The 13,765-nt window shown below is 36.7% G+C and overlaps 1 protein-coding gene across 6 annotated transcripts in view; it reads right to left on the bottom strand.

Annotated features, from left to right (window-relative positions):
* ROS1 (ROS proto-oncogene 1, receptor tyrosine kinase) overlaps positions 1–12,746 on the bottom strand; it is a 126,389-nt gene extending 113,643 nt beyond the window's left edge. The window contains exons 1-4 of one of the 6 annotated variants that reach the window (XR_013765293.1): positions 12,093–12,746; positions 6,963–7,007; positions 4,705–4,764; positions 3,013–3,039 (exon numbers count right to left, since the gene is read on the bottom strand). Coding sequence is in view for 5 of the 6 variants with exons in the window: in XM_079148422.1 (XP_079004548.1) it covers positions 3,013–3,039; positions 4,705–4,764; positions 6,963–7,007; positions 12,093–12,215 (255 nt within the window). In the remaining variant the exon portion in view is untranslated. The remainder of the gene's footprint in view (positions 1–3,012; positions 3,040–4,704; positions 4,765–6,962; positions 7,008–12,092) is intronic. The other 5 variants (XM_079148422.1, XM_079148423.1, XM_079148419.1 and 2 more) reach the window with 5 other exon arrangements.
* Positions 12,747–13,765: the final 1,019 nt, after the last annotated feature.

The following is a 13,765-nucleotide window of genomic DNA, read 5'->3' as shown; positions in this document are numbered from 1 at the left end:
TCTTTATAGCTGAGTAATATTCCATTGTATATATATATACCACAGTTTCTTTATCCATTCATCAACTGAAGGGCATCTAGGTTGGATGCCCAGAATAGTTAAAGCAATCCTTAGCAAGAAGAATGAAACAGGGGGTATCGCAATACCAGAACTTCAACTATACTACAAAGCAATAGTAACAAAAACAGCATGGTATTGGCACCAAAATAGACAGGTAGATCAATGGTACAGAATAGAGGACACAGACACAAACCCAAATAAATACAATTTTCTCATACTAGACAAAGGGGCCAAAAATATGCAATGGAGAAAAGATAGCTTCTTCAACAAATGGTGCTGGGAAAACTGGAAAACCATATGCAACAGAATGAAACTAAACCCCTATCTCTCACCCTGCACAAAACTCAACTCAAAGTGGATCAAGGACCTTGAAATCAGACCAGCGACCCTGCATCTTATAGAAGAAAAAGTAGGTCCAAATCTTCACCTTGTTGGCTTAAGATCAGACTTCCTTAACAGGACTCCCATAGCGCAAGAAATAAAAGCAAGAATCAATAACTGGGATAGATTCAAACTAAATAGCTTTCTCTCGGCAAAGGAAACTATCAGCAATGCGAAGAGAGAGCCTACAGAGTGGGAGAATATCTTTGCCTCTCATATTTCAGATAGAGCACTAATTTCCAGAATATATAAAGAACTCAAAAAACTCTACACCAAGAATACAAATAACCCGATCAACAAATGGGCTAAGGAAATGAACAGGCACTTCACAGAAGAAGATGTACAAGCAATCAACAGATATATGAAAAAATGTTCAACATCTCTAGTAATAAGAGAAATGCAAATCAAAACTATACTAAGATTCCATCTCACCCCAATTAGAATGGCAATTATCAAGAACACAAGCAACAATAGGTGTTGGAGAGGATGTGGGGAAAAAGGTACACTCATACATTGCTGGTGGGACTGCAAATTAGTGCAGCTACTCTGGAAAGCAGTGTGGAGATTCCTTAGAAAACTTGGACTGGACCTACCATTTGACCCAGCTGTCCCACTCCTCGGCCTATACCCAAAGGACTTAAAATCAGCACACTACAGAGATACGGCCACATCAATGTTCATAGCAGCTCAATTCACAATAGCCAGACTATGGAACCAACCTAGATGCCCTTCAGTTGATGAATGGATAAAGAAACTGTGGTGTATATATATATATATATATATATATATATATATATATATGTATATATATATACACAATGGAATATTACTCAGCTATAAAGAATAATAAAATTATGGCATTTGCAGGCAAATGGATGAAATTGGAGAATATCATGTTTTTTCTTTAATCATATAAAAAGTCCTCAGGAAGCTTACTTTTTAAAATCTCAATCAGGAAAGATATTTAATTGTCTATTTACAGGGCTAATCCCCCGACCAGTGTTTCATCTCTTCTTAGCCAGCTGCCACCTCTACCCACTCTCAAGGACAATCTCTCAGGTGCAAAGTAACCACGGAGTATTGAGAAAACATTTTAACTTAATATTTTTTATTCTTGATTTTGTCCTCTATTAGAAGGGAATTTTCTGCTTTGCTAGGGATGATAATTTCTATTCCTTCCCAGGCAGGATATGATAGTCCTCTTCTCTGGTTTCCAGGACATTTAAATAGAACACAACAAGGTTTCAAAGTGAGAAATAATACTGCTTCTTCCTATACCTATTATCAAACAACCTAATTCTGAGGTGATAGAATCCAGGGCAGATAAATTTAGCTGAAGAAGACTGAGTAGAAAGAGATCAAAATCCTAAGGTGTCTCTAAAGAGGAGAAAATCAAGTGCAGGAGATAAGAGCTCAGAGGACCATAGAGACTGGCAGGGAAGACCAAGCCAGTATGAAGTCATTTATTATCACAGCAGAGAGAAAATCTGTGTTTCAAAATGTTGGCAAAGGATTATGTTGAACAATAAAGAAAACTGCAATTGCAAGGTTCTCTTTTAATGTGGTAGATTTCATGGTAGTACACTATATGTTCAAGAGAAGAAAATGTCATTGGCAGAGATATCCCCGGTGTGCCCCTTCCATTCTCCCCTCTCCTGCCAGTCCCAACAACCTCCCCCTCTGTCCAGGCTCCAGGAATTACAAAGTTTCAAACCAGACTACAGTAATGTACAGTCAGCCCTCTGTATTGGTAGGTTCCACATCTACAGAAAACTTTTCTTAAAAACTTTATCCTAACTAAACATGTATAGATATTTTCCTTGTCTTTATTCCCTAAGCAATCTATTGTAACAATTACTTACAATAGCGTTCACATTGTATTAGGTTTGGAAGTAATCTAAAGATGATTTAAAGAGTACAAGAGGGTGAGCATAGGTTACAGCAAATAGTACATCATTCTGTACAAGGAACTTAAACACCTAAGAATGTTGGTATCTACAAGGGTTCCCAGAACCAATCATCTTCAGATACTGAGATATGTATATATATAAAATGTTATATATATTTATGTCATATATGTAATATATATGTCATATATGTTATATCATATAAATAACATATATGTCATATATATTTTATGTCTATATGTTATATCATATATATAAAGTGTCATATATGTTATGTATGTCATATACATATATAATATATACATATAATATATACACATATATAATATATACTAATATATAGTATAGTGTATATAGTATATATACTACATATATTCATATTGCAAATATGCATATATGCATACATAGTCACACATATATACATTAATATATATATACATATATACATAAAACACATTCTATTTTTGTTCCCCAAAATTGAATTATACCTTCATTTTTATACAGAGTAATAGCACTTCCAAGAAGAAAGTCTCTGTACACTGAGACTGCCTTACATTTCTTCACTCTTAATAGCTTTTTAAAGACTTTTTAAAACTTTTTAAAGAGATAAAAACATGGGGTGAGGTTTGATGACATCTGTTTTTATAAGTTATTGTCAACTCACCTCACAAATGGTGGCATAGGTATCATTCTGCATAGAAACAAAAAAAAAGGAAAGGAAGAGTACTTAAAATTCTTATAGTTGAAATAATTTTAATGAGACTTAACTGTACATTTCTTCCAAATTAAATTTTTGTCCCAACAATAATAACTAACAAAAAACAAAAAGGAGTCCAGAGCTGGACCTTCTGTTCAGGCAGGCTACTGTACGCATCACTCTAAAAATTATTGCTTGCTTCACTAGAAAAAAAATGAAAGAGTGTGATGTCTACAAGAAAATCACAGTCAACTAAGAGAGAAACTGCACGCAGGTTAGGGAATGAAAGAGTGTCCACAGAGGCCCAGGGGAGACAAACTGAAATGAAAATCACCGCCCATAACTCTAGATAGCAAAGGTCAGCAGTTTCCTATGCTCAGACTGAATGCTCCATCAATAACTGCTTCTTGGGTTGTTGCCTGGCAACAAATGGCACTTCCCATTCATTCCCTTGGGGAGTGTTGATGATGGAACAGCTAGCTACACTGTACCCCACACTGTAGTCAGTGCAGAGAATACAGACCAAAGTAGACAAAACTGTCCTGCCCTGATGGAGCTTACAGACTGGAGAAATGATATTAAACATACAGCTTGACAAATAATTATCTAAGTTACAATTTTTAAGAAGTACATGATAGTTACCAAGTCCAGAAGACAAATGCTCTTCTTTTAATAACTTCCACTATATGAGGAACATGGACTACAAATATAGCTACAAATATGGGAATGGGCAAAATAATTCCCGTAACAGAGGTCTGCGAGGACACACTAGATAAGAAAAACTATGAGGACTATATATATATGAAGAGTTTAGTGTCCTTATTTAAATTTTGCTGCCATAATCTACTCTTTAATATAAAATAATATTAGGATTACCCAACACTATTATGATTGATACTGATTTAACCTCTGACTTGAACAACCTAAACAAAGGAATCCAGTTTTAAATGACAATGTTCTTATTCATGAAATATAAATACTTATAATGTGTCAGGCACCATCCTTAGGAGAGAAATTATATTATTATTCTAATCTGCCTTTGAGAAAAGAATGAAGGAGTTAAGTACCTTAATTAAGTTACACACTAAATGCAAATCCAGGCTAAATGAAAAATAAAAAATAAAGTATCTGAGATCAATTTCTTACATACAGTGTTTGTGACATCTGGATTAGATTGCTTTGCCATGTTCCCTACAAAGAAATTTTGAACATGACCTAGTGCTCTCCTATCCAAAATGTGGTTTGGGGACACCAGTGCCTCATCACCTAGGAACTTCTTACAAGTGCAGAGTCTCAGGTCCCACCCATGACCTACTAAATCAGTATCTGCTTTTTAATAAGATTCCAGATACTTGTACATTAAACTTTGAGAAGCACAGGGATAGAAAATTTAAGAAATACCTAACATTCTACTAAAAGTTCTTTACAATGGAGCAATTGGGCATCCCTGGTTTGCATCAACCTTCCTTGGCCTCTCAATACATTTATAATGTTGCTCTCAACTTTTTTCCAATTATTACATATTACTCAGACTGTCATGCCTTTCCTTTAGGGTCAAGAAAACTATCTGGAAATGGGAATGTGAATAGGAATCCTCCTAGACAACTTTTCTCTAAAGGGAAACATCTACATCGAAATAAAAAGACAACTAATACTTACACACTTTAAAGCACAGTTTTCCTGATCTACAGAGTTCCAAAAATGACATCCTTGGATGCACTGCAAGAGACAATAACAAATGATAATTACTGAAGAAAGGTGACTCTTTCTTTTCACCTGGAAATGCATAGTAACAAAAAGTATCGCCTGTGTTTTGGAAACAAAGCTAGTAAAGAAGTTGAGACCTCCACAGGATCAGGACCTTTTGGATTCTAATCAGAGCTGTCATATCTGCAGACCCACAAGGGCTTGGTGTGGTTCCCTGCAGGGCAGTAGGGTTGCTGAGGGGAGTTAAGCCCTGGGCAGGCCCTGACCCAGGGAGCACCCAACCTTCCAGAACACACTATCCACAGGCAACAGGTGTCCAGGGCAGCATGGCATCAAGTATATCCTGGGTCCACAGGCCATTCTCACTTAACAAGCGAAACACAACACTGGGGACACAACTAAAGGTGACCTGCCAAAACCTAGTAGGTAAACCATTTGGGAAGTCAGCTGCCTACTAGCTGGCTTTTCTTCCACAGTTGCCCTGGAAACGTCCTCCCAGAGCTGTCCTGACCTCCTATTGGACTGACTTGACACAATGCTTATCTTATTTGCTCTTTCTGTGCCTGTTATTATATTGGTTATTCCTTCCACAGGTCATGTGTGGATAACCCCCAAATTGATAATCATTTCTCTCTAGCTCCAGACCCATATACCCACTTGCTCATGAGATATCTTCACTTGAGTCCCTACAAACACCTCAAACGAGCATGTGAAACATTAATTTCCTCATTTTCCACCTTCACCTGTTCTCTTTCTCCTGTTTCCTGTAGCATGCCCCCACCTTCTGAGTTGCTTGAGCCAGGAATCAGGGCTCCTTCTCCTTCTCTCATGCACTATCCCCTCCTCCCCATGGACAAGCCTTCACCGAGTCCTACCAACTCATCTGGTCACTAACTGAAATCCATCTGGGTTCCTCACTCACTACCCTGATTTTCTGCTATGCCCTTCACCACTTGCCAACAGCCTTATGAACTGTTTCCATATTCAGAGTGATCTTTTTAAAACCAAACCTGGTCACACCCTTTGTTTACCTTAAATTCTGTCTGCCTCTCCGTTATTTTGAGAATCGAGGCCAAGTTACCAAGTGTGATACAAAGAGCCCTTCACCACCTGGACCCACCTAACTGGCCAGTTTCACCTCCACCTCCCTCTCCTCCACACACACTGCATTTTTCAAACAAGCTGAAAAACTTTTTCTTTCCTAAACAAGTTAGGCTATTTTGCACCTTTGTTCCTTTACACAAAAAGCCCACTTTTACTGATATGCCTTCCCCTCATCCTCTAAAAAACTCTCCTTCTTTCTAATTTCAGTTTAAAGTAAAGGCTTTGCAGGTAAGTATGGGGCTTTTGTTTTTGTGTTTTTTTCTCTCTCTCCTATGTAGTCTCTTAACACCCAACCACTCACACCCATAAAATACACTACTATTCTGGTTCTCAGATGCTTTCTGGCCTTGATTTTATGTATGTGTCTCAGAAGGTTGAGGATTCTTTTAAACAGAGACTATTTATTTCATTTGTAAATCTCTGATACCTAACTCAGTGCCTGGTTCAGACCAATACTCTAAGTCGCTAAACATTTGTTTACTAAATACTTGTAAAGAAAAGTAACAAGACCATAAAATGTAATTTTATTTTTTATCTTTCCACATTTTTATCAGTGTGTTATAGTTGTACATAATGATGGATTTGTTGTTACTTATTCATACATGCACACAATACAACAATATATTTTGGCCAATATCACTCCCTAGCCCTCCCCCCCTCCCTCCTCATCTCCCACCCCCTGGTCTCTTTCCTCTACTGATCTCCCTTTGATTTTCATGACATCCATGTCCCCCTCCCACACCCTTTTTCTATAAAATATAATTTTGAAAGAAACGTTGGAGACTGTCTAGACCAACCCTCTCAGACAACACGTAGTAAAACTAAGTTGTGAATATAGTAAAACCTATCCAAAGCCACGTAGCTATGTAGAGTCAAAATCACAGTATTGGGTTAGTCCAATGCTTTTTCCACCTTAACATACTTCATTTTTAAGCAAATTCCATAATTCAGACTTTTCACTCTTTCCCTTTGACCATTTTTTAGCAGGGACTGGTAAATGAGATTTTTATTTAGTAATTATCCTTACTGTCACAAAACCTGATCATTGTTCCTGTTATATTAACACAAACACTGTAAAGTTCTTGACAACGGAAGCAGTTACTCACCGGCTCACTCAGGTTGTACGGTGTGCCAATGTCAAGCTGCCTTCCCTGAAACGAAGGAGGAGGTGGTAAGTACAGGTATCACTGGGCTCAGCGTAACTAACTGCACCTTTTTTTTTTCCTGGAATCGTATTGCCTCCTCATTGTTTTCTAACTGCAAATAGAGGAACCTAAGGTTTCCAAGTCATTAAATCCATCGTGAAACCAGAAAAAATGCTGGTACAAATTATAGATGGGATGCCTAAGAGTTCTGCAGGAACTACCAAGGTGGGAGTAAGGTGTGACTTTAAGGAGTGATGAAGGACGTTGAAGAGAGTCTGATTCAGAATTAAACCATTAAGGTGAATTAGTGGATTGATCAAGTCAAAGGACTTGTACTACAGATGAATTGTTCTTAGATTTTTCTTTTTTGCAATTACTCATTAAAGGGCTGAAAAAATACAAATTCAGAATGTCATATAAATTATCTGTAAATTTCTCACAGATTTTCAAATTTTAATAAGCTTTTTATCCTGGGAAAAAAATAAAAGAAATGGAAACTAAGGGGAAGAGTCTACAAATTGCTCATCTTTTCCTGGTCATTATTTGAATAGAGTCCTTCATCAATAGAAGATTTGCAAAGTATGGTGGTACTGGGCTCACAATAATGAGATAATACCTGAATAGTGTCACACGGAAATGGACTAATTTTCAGTCATATAATCGATCATATGCTCCACTGATTCACTTAGAATCAAAGGCAGAGGCAAGCTAAGTAAATATTTCTGGTAATTCTAGTTAGTGCCGATCAGAGCCACCCCTTAAAGCTTTGCTGATATGAACCACTGAATTGGAGAAGTGATTAATCCAGCAAGGGGCATGGCATCTGTCCTTGACTGGGCCAGTACTACAAGCAAGATATATCACAGGAGATGGCAAAAATTCCCAAGGAGGTTCTGGAGGTGGCTTAAGTATCTGATGAGGCCTCTGAACAGCCTGTGTTTTTCAAAGGAGGGACAGAAGACATTCCATCACTAAGTTCACTGAATACTCTCCTCCCTTACATCCATTTTGCCCTTCACTCTATCCCCAATGCCTAGAACTGTGCATGAGGGATAACAGGTGTTCAAGAAATAAATGTAGAAGGAATAAGTTCATGAATTCATGTGGTCTCCCACTCCAGAACGCTCCAGAAATCCCTTGGAAGCATTATTCCATGGCCTGGCATTGTGTGGGTTAAAATCAAAAGTAACCAGACACAAGAATCAAAAAAATAAAGGTTGCCCTTTTCCCCTCCCATTTGATATGTGAACAGAATTTCTCTAAACTCCATTCCCTAACCACTTATATTTTTAGGGAAAAAAGTTTGCTTATATGTTCTTGCTTTTAGCTAAGAACTAAATAATAACAACATATTGTTTTTAGAAAGAACTAAAAGATTAATCTATTAACCAAGTATCTAATAATACCTTGTTTCTACAAATTTGTTCAAAGTTTTGATTCCCCTTTATATGACTGAATCTCAATCATATAAACTCAAGTGAAAGACAATGAGTTTCTAATTAAATTCTTTCCAATCCCTTTCAAAATACACATTAGTTCATAAAAGCAAAATGTGGTTGCTGGGTAGTCTTTGTGTTGTATTTTAAACAATAAAATGACAGAGTATTTCTTGGCAACCATAAAGTCACAGTGTAACAATCATGAGTTTTTCTGGTACTTATGGAGAACAAATTTAATGGGTTGAATGGAGTGCCTGTCAAGCTGTACTGGGAAAAGTAGCTTCATGAGTCAGGTGTATGAGTTTCTGAAAAAACATTTTATCAACATCTTCCCTGATTTCCACACATTCTCCATCCTTCTCCTCATAATCATCATGGCAAACTTTTATTGAATTATTCCAATGTTCCAGACACTGTTATAGGAGTTTTGCACTAAATCTCACTCAGGCATCTCAACAACCCTACAAGGTGGGTGCTAGTATTAGTCCCATTTTACAGCTGTGGCACAGGGAGGTTTAGTAATTTGCCAGAGTAAGGATTTGAAAGGGGCAGGGATATTGCCTCCAAAGCCTGTGCTTCTCATGAATGTATAAGCCTTCCCACACTCAGCACCAAATTCCTATTTCTCACTTGGACCTTGGGATCTCCCAGCAATTTACCTTAGTCCCAATTGCTCCAATTATCTGCCTGCAAGAGAAGAATCCAGGCCCCCCTCTCTGACCCTCTTAACCTGACATCCACTTCTTGGCACAAGCTTTTCTGTCTTGCCCACCTCAGTTGAAAATAATCTCATTCTTTGCTTCCTACCCTAATTATGGAAAGAGAGCAGAATGATCTGCATTTTAATCCCACGTATAATACTTGCTCTCGATATGAAATTTTAAACTTAGTGTTCTCATCTGACATATAACATATAACATATAATTCATAAGGTTCTGTGAAGATTTGATTTGAACAATGTGTTAATTATTATAGTACACAGCAGACCTTAGAAATCTATTATTAGTATTATGTGCAAACTTGCTATAAAAAGTCCTTCGCATACATATCTTTGGTTAGTTACAAATTTCTTTGGAATTTCAGAAATAAATAAACAAAGGTATTGTCATCATCTTCCAATGTTGAAAAATACAATATACCTTATTTGTAGTGGCTTTAAGCTATCTATTGATGGAAACCTTGACACCTCAACATGCTGTAACTTCCAATAGGGCAGAGATCACAGTCTTTTTGTATTCCCAATGGGTCTGCCACAGAGCTGAATGTACATCAATACCCAGGAAATTTTACTGGATTGAACTGATCCTTCTAACCGAACACTTCTCAACATTAGTTCCTCAGTTGTTGGGCTTTATCACTCCAGAAAAGAATTGTATTGCCAAAGATTAGACAATTGTGATTAACAAAGTCTTTAATTTGCTACTGTGCCCTACGAATCTACAAAAAAGGGTGGAGCAAAATGCACTTCCTTGAATTATGTGACCTTCAATTTTTTTTTATTATTTTCTTTTTCGTCAAGGATCTCCCATACTGGTGTTCTAAAGAATATTACTTATTATTTCTGCCACAGATGGCATCTAGAATTCAAACACACTGTCAGTTAATACACTCACCTAATACAGACAGATCCCTCAAATAACGTGAAACACCCATCTTAAGAGCATAGAACTCAGACTTAGTGCATTTTTGCCCAGCCATTCTAACATAACTTTAGTTCAAGATTGTGTGTTTCTTTTTTAAATTAAAAAATGCCTCAATATCAAGAATCACTCAGTGAAATCAAAGATGACCTCACAGCAAATGTCTGGTTAAGAGGATGGCACAGGACATAAGAGGCTGCACAGCCTCTATCCTGATCCAGGGCTCCCCTCAGTGGTTCACTCAGTTCACATTCGCCCCTCCAAGGCCCTGGGTGGGCGGCCCTGATCAGAACCTTCTTACCGCAGTCTGGTCAGATTGGCAGGCTGTGTCTCTCCTGCAGTCCCCACCTCATCAGCCAGCCTTTCCCGTAGGTGGGAAGCGGAAGGCAGCTCAACAGGAACGAGCCGTCCACTCCGGCTGCCAAACCCCGAACCAAGCAGCCCACCCAGAAAGACAAGAATAAATACAACCAAACCGAACCAAACATGGAGCCCGCAGTGCTGAACAATCACCATCAGTTTCAACAGTTAGGAAATTAACAAATTAGAGTGGTACTTAGGGTTCGGGGGAAACTCATAATACAACGTGAAATGAAAAGGTCTTGTGCACAGCTGTGTGTAAAAGCGTATGTAAATATATATTTGAAGATATATTGGGGATAAAATACTAAAAGAAAATATAATTAGAGGTTAATAGTAGTGTGACGATATGGTTCCTCCCCCTTCTTCTCCATTGCTTTACCTTAAAAATATTTTACAACACATACCTAAACTTACTATAATCAGAAATTTTTTTTTAGAGAAGAAGACAGTTAGTAGTCCCATGCTTTGATTTTTCCTTGTTTTGCTTTCTTTTGTTTATTTGTTTGTTTGTTTGTTTTATTTTTGTTGTCATTTTGAGGTACTAAGGATCAAAGCCAGGACCTTGTGTGTGCTAGGAAAACGAGCTACCACTGAGCTGCATCCTCATCCCAGCCATGCTTCCATTTTAAGCTTGGATTTCAACTATAAAAAAACTGAAGTCAATAATTCTACATTAAAGGCAATGAGAGCTTCAGCAAAGGTTTATATAAAACATTGAGTTATTTTTAAAATGCTATTATCTATAGTAAGCTTATATAGTGTTTTAAACTATAGTTTAAACCAAACTAAAAGTGTGTAACACAAGTTTCTTTTTTAATGTGCCTCAGAATTCTATCTCCAATGTTAGCATAATAGCAATGACTATTTGTTAATTTCATTATTTTTAAATATATGGCTATAGATAGTGTCATATGTAAGCTCTCTTGCTATTTCCTTGGTCTTTAGATAGGAAGAGTACATCTTTCCTTAGCCAGAAAATACTGATTTTTAAAGTTGATTGCATGATTTAGGCACAACTAAATTACAACTGAAAAAATATGATACGACATATACAGAAGGCAGAGAAGGCATGACAATGAGAAATAAGAGAACATAAATTTCCATATGAAAAAGTCATTAATTAAAAATTACTAATGCATAGTCAGAAATAACAGAATTTACAAATGATTCTTTCTTTTGAAGTGAAATGTTTTACATGGCATCTGCATCTGCTTCTCTGGTCATCCATCTCTCTGTGTGATTCATCCGTAATACAAATATTACTGTTATTGTGGAACTAGAAGATTTACACTGTGGCCAAACCCATTCACATTTTAAGACAAATATGAATCATATTGTTACAAATTAAATGAAATATTTTTAAAGTGTGCAAAATGAATTCCACTTAAGCGTCCTTTTCCCAATCCCCACACCATCATTTCCCCCCACCAAAATCTATGACCAGATGACAAAGAAATAAATAACCTGTCTTATCTTTTGCAATCATGAATATTCCTGATTTATTTCACACAAAAAATGACCTGCCTTCCCTTGCTACCATTTCTCATGAAGAAAAGTTCTCATAAAAATAAACCTGTACTATCAATTGTAATAAGTGGAATTCATGTGCTAATTCCCACAAAGACAAATCTGCAATTGTTGAAACTTACCAGGCTGGTTACACACGACTTCAGGCAGCTGTTTAAAACCGTGCACTGCGCCACAGAAATCCATATGCAGCCAAGAGTCACAAAATTGACAAATTTCAGAATAAGCCAGTGAATGTTCTTCATCACTTCACCAGTGGAGGATTTTTAGACAGCTGGTCTTCTGATTTTCTCCATTTTGCTCTATGAATTCTTTAGGCTTCATCAATTCAATTGAAAGAGTGACTAGTGGATTTTTGTTGTTGTTTTACAATGCTAGAGTATCTTTGCCTTTTGAAATAAGAGTCGGACCTTATAGTTTGGACCTTTGAATCCTAGGTAACTTGTAATAATCACATAATAGCTATTTCATGACTTAGCTTCCTTTTACTCCCATAAAGAAAGTCACTCACTGACTAAAGGTTAGACCTTAGAAGAGCGCTTCACGTGGAAAGTAAACAAAGCCGAAAACGCAAATTGCGTGTCGGCAAGTTTGTGACACTTGCCCAACCTGAAAGTAGAAGGCTCCCATGGATCATCCACCACTTTACTTCTTTGAGGTTGGTTCAGCTATGCAGGAAATTCGTTTTTGACCACCTAGGCTTTAGCAAACAGTAACACTATTATAATAATTATCAAAAAAAATTAGAAGCATGTAAGTCAAGTATTGCAAGAGAAAGGGAAAACAGAACGCTTTGAAACCAAATACTTATTTTAAAATTAAAGAGCAAACAAAGTTGAAATTAATAGATACATTCTCTGAGGGTGAGTTACAGACAAGGAAGTTTGTTAGAGCACTCTCAGAACTTTACTACATATTAACTAAAACACTCTTATCAGGTCTATTGAGACAGAAACCAGACACCAGACAGACCTCAGATATGAACAAGTGTAACTACCCTGAAGAGGAAGTATTACACAGAATTTCAATGAGCCTAGCATCAAGATAAAGTTAAGTCAAATTCTAAAACAAAGAATTTGAAATCTACAAGATACAGAAGTGATCCTGGATGGCTATTTTTTAGATTCTGGAGGGCTAACTCTTTAAGGCCAGATATTTTTGTGATGATTTCTTTTAATGACAATCTGAAGTGTTAAATTTCCTCTTTTTCTTAAATAAATTATAGCAAATATAATTAACTTTATCTTACAGGCATGAGATTCTCATTATAACACAGTCATGAGGTCTTGTTTTGAGTTAAACATCTTCAGTAAATGCTGACAGATTGTATGCAACATAAACATGAATGGGAAGACCCAAACTTACCCCTTAAAACTTCTTTCTTGAAAAAATTTTCTATTGTTCACCTACTCTTCGCTTATTTTTTGCATTTTCAGGAATGTAAAGAATACATAGCTACTCAATATCTTGGTTGGAGGGAATCTAACCATCTTTCTACAAAGTATGCTTTTAAATCAGAGAAAAATTATCTTGATTAATGGATTTTTCTCATTCCAATAAAATTTATCTTCTTCTTTACTATGGTTGTTGATGTAATTTTTGTTTATTTGTTGTTTGTTAGTTAGTCTTTATTTGGTGCCAGAGATTGAACCCAGGGGCACTTAATCACTGAGCCACATCCCCCAATCCTCATTTTATTTATTTATTTATTTATTTATTTATTTATTTATTTATTTATTTATTTATTTATGTGTTTATTGAGACAGGGTCTTACTAAGTTGCTCAGGGCCTCGCT

The sequence above is a fragment of the Sciurus vulgaris genome, assembly GCF_902686455.1.
Source record: "Sciurus vulgaris genome assembly, chromosome: 7".
Lineage (NCBI taxonomy): Eukaryota > Metazoa > Chordata > Mammalia > Rodentia > Sciuridae > Sciurus > Sciurus vulgaris.
This window is presented reverse-complemented; position numbering and strand designations above follow the sequence as displayed.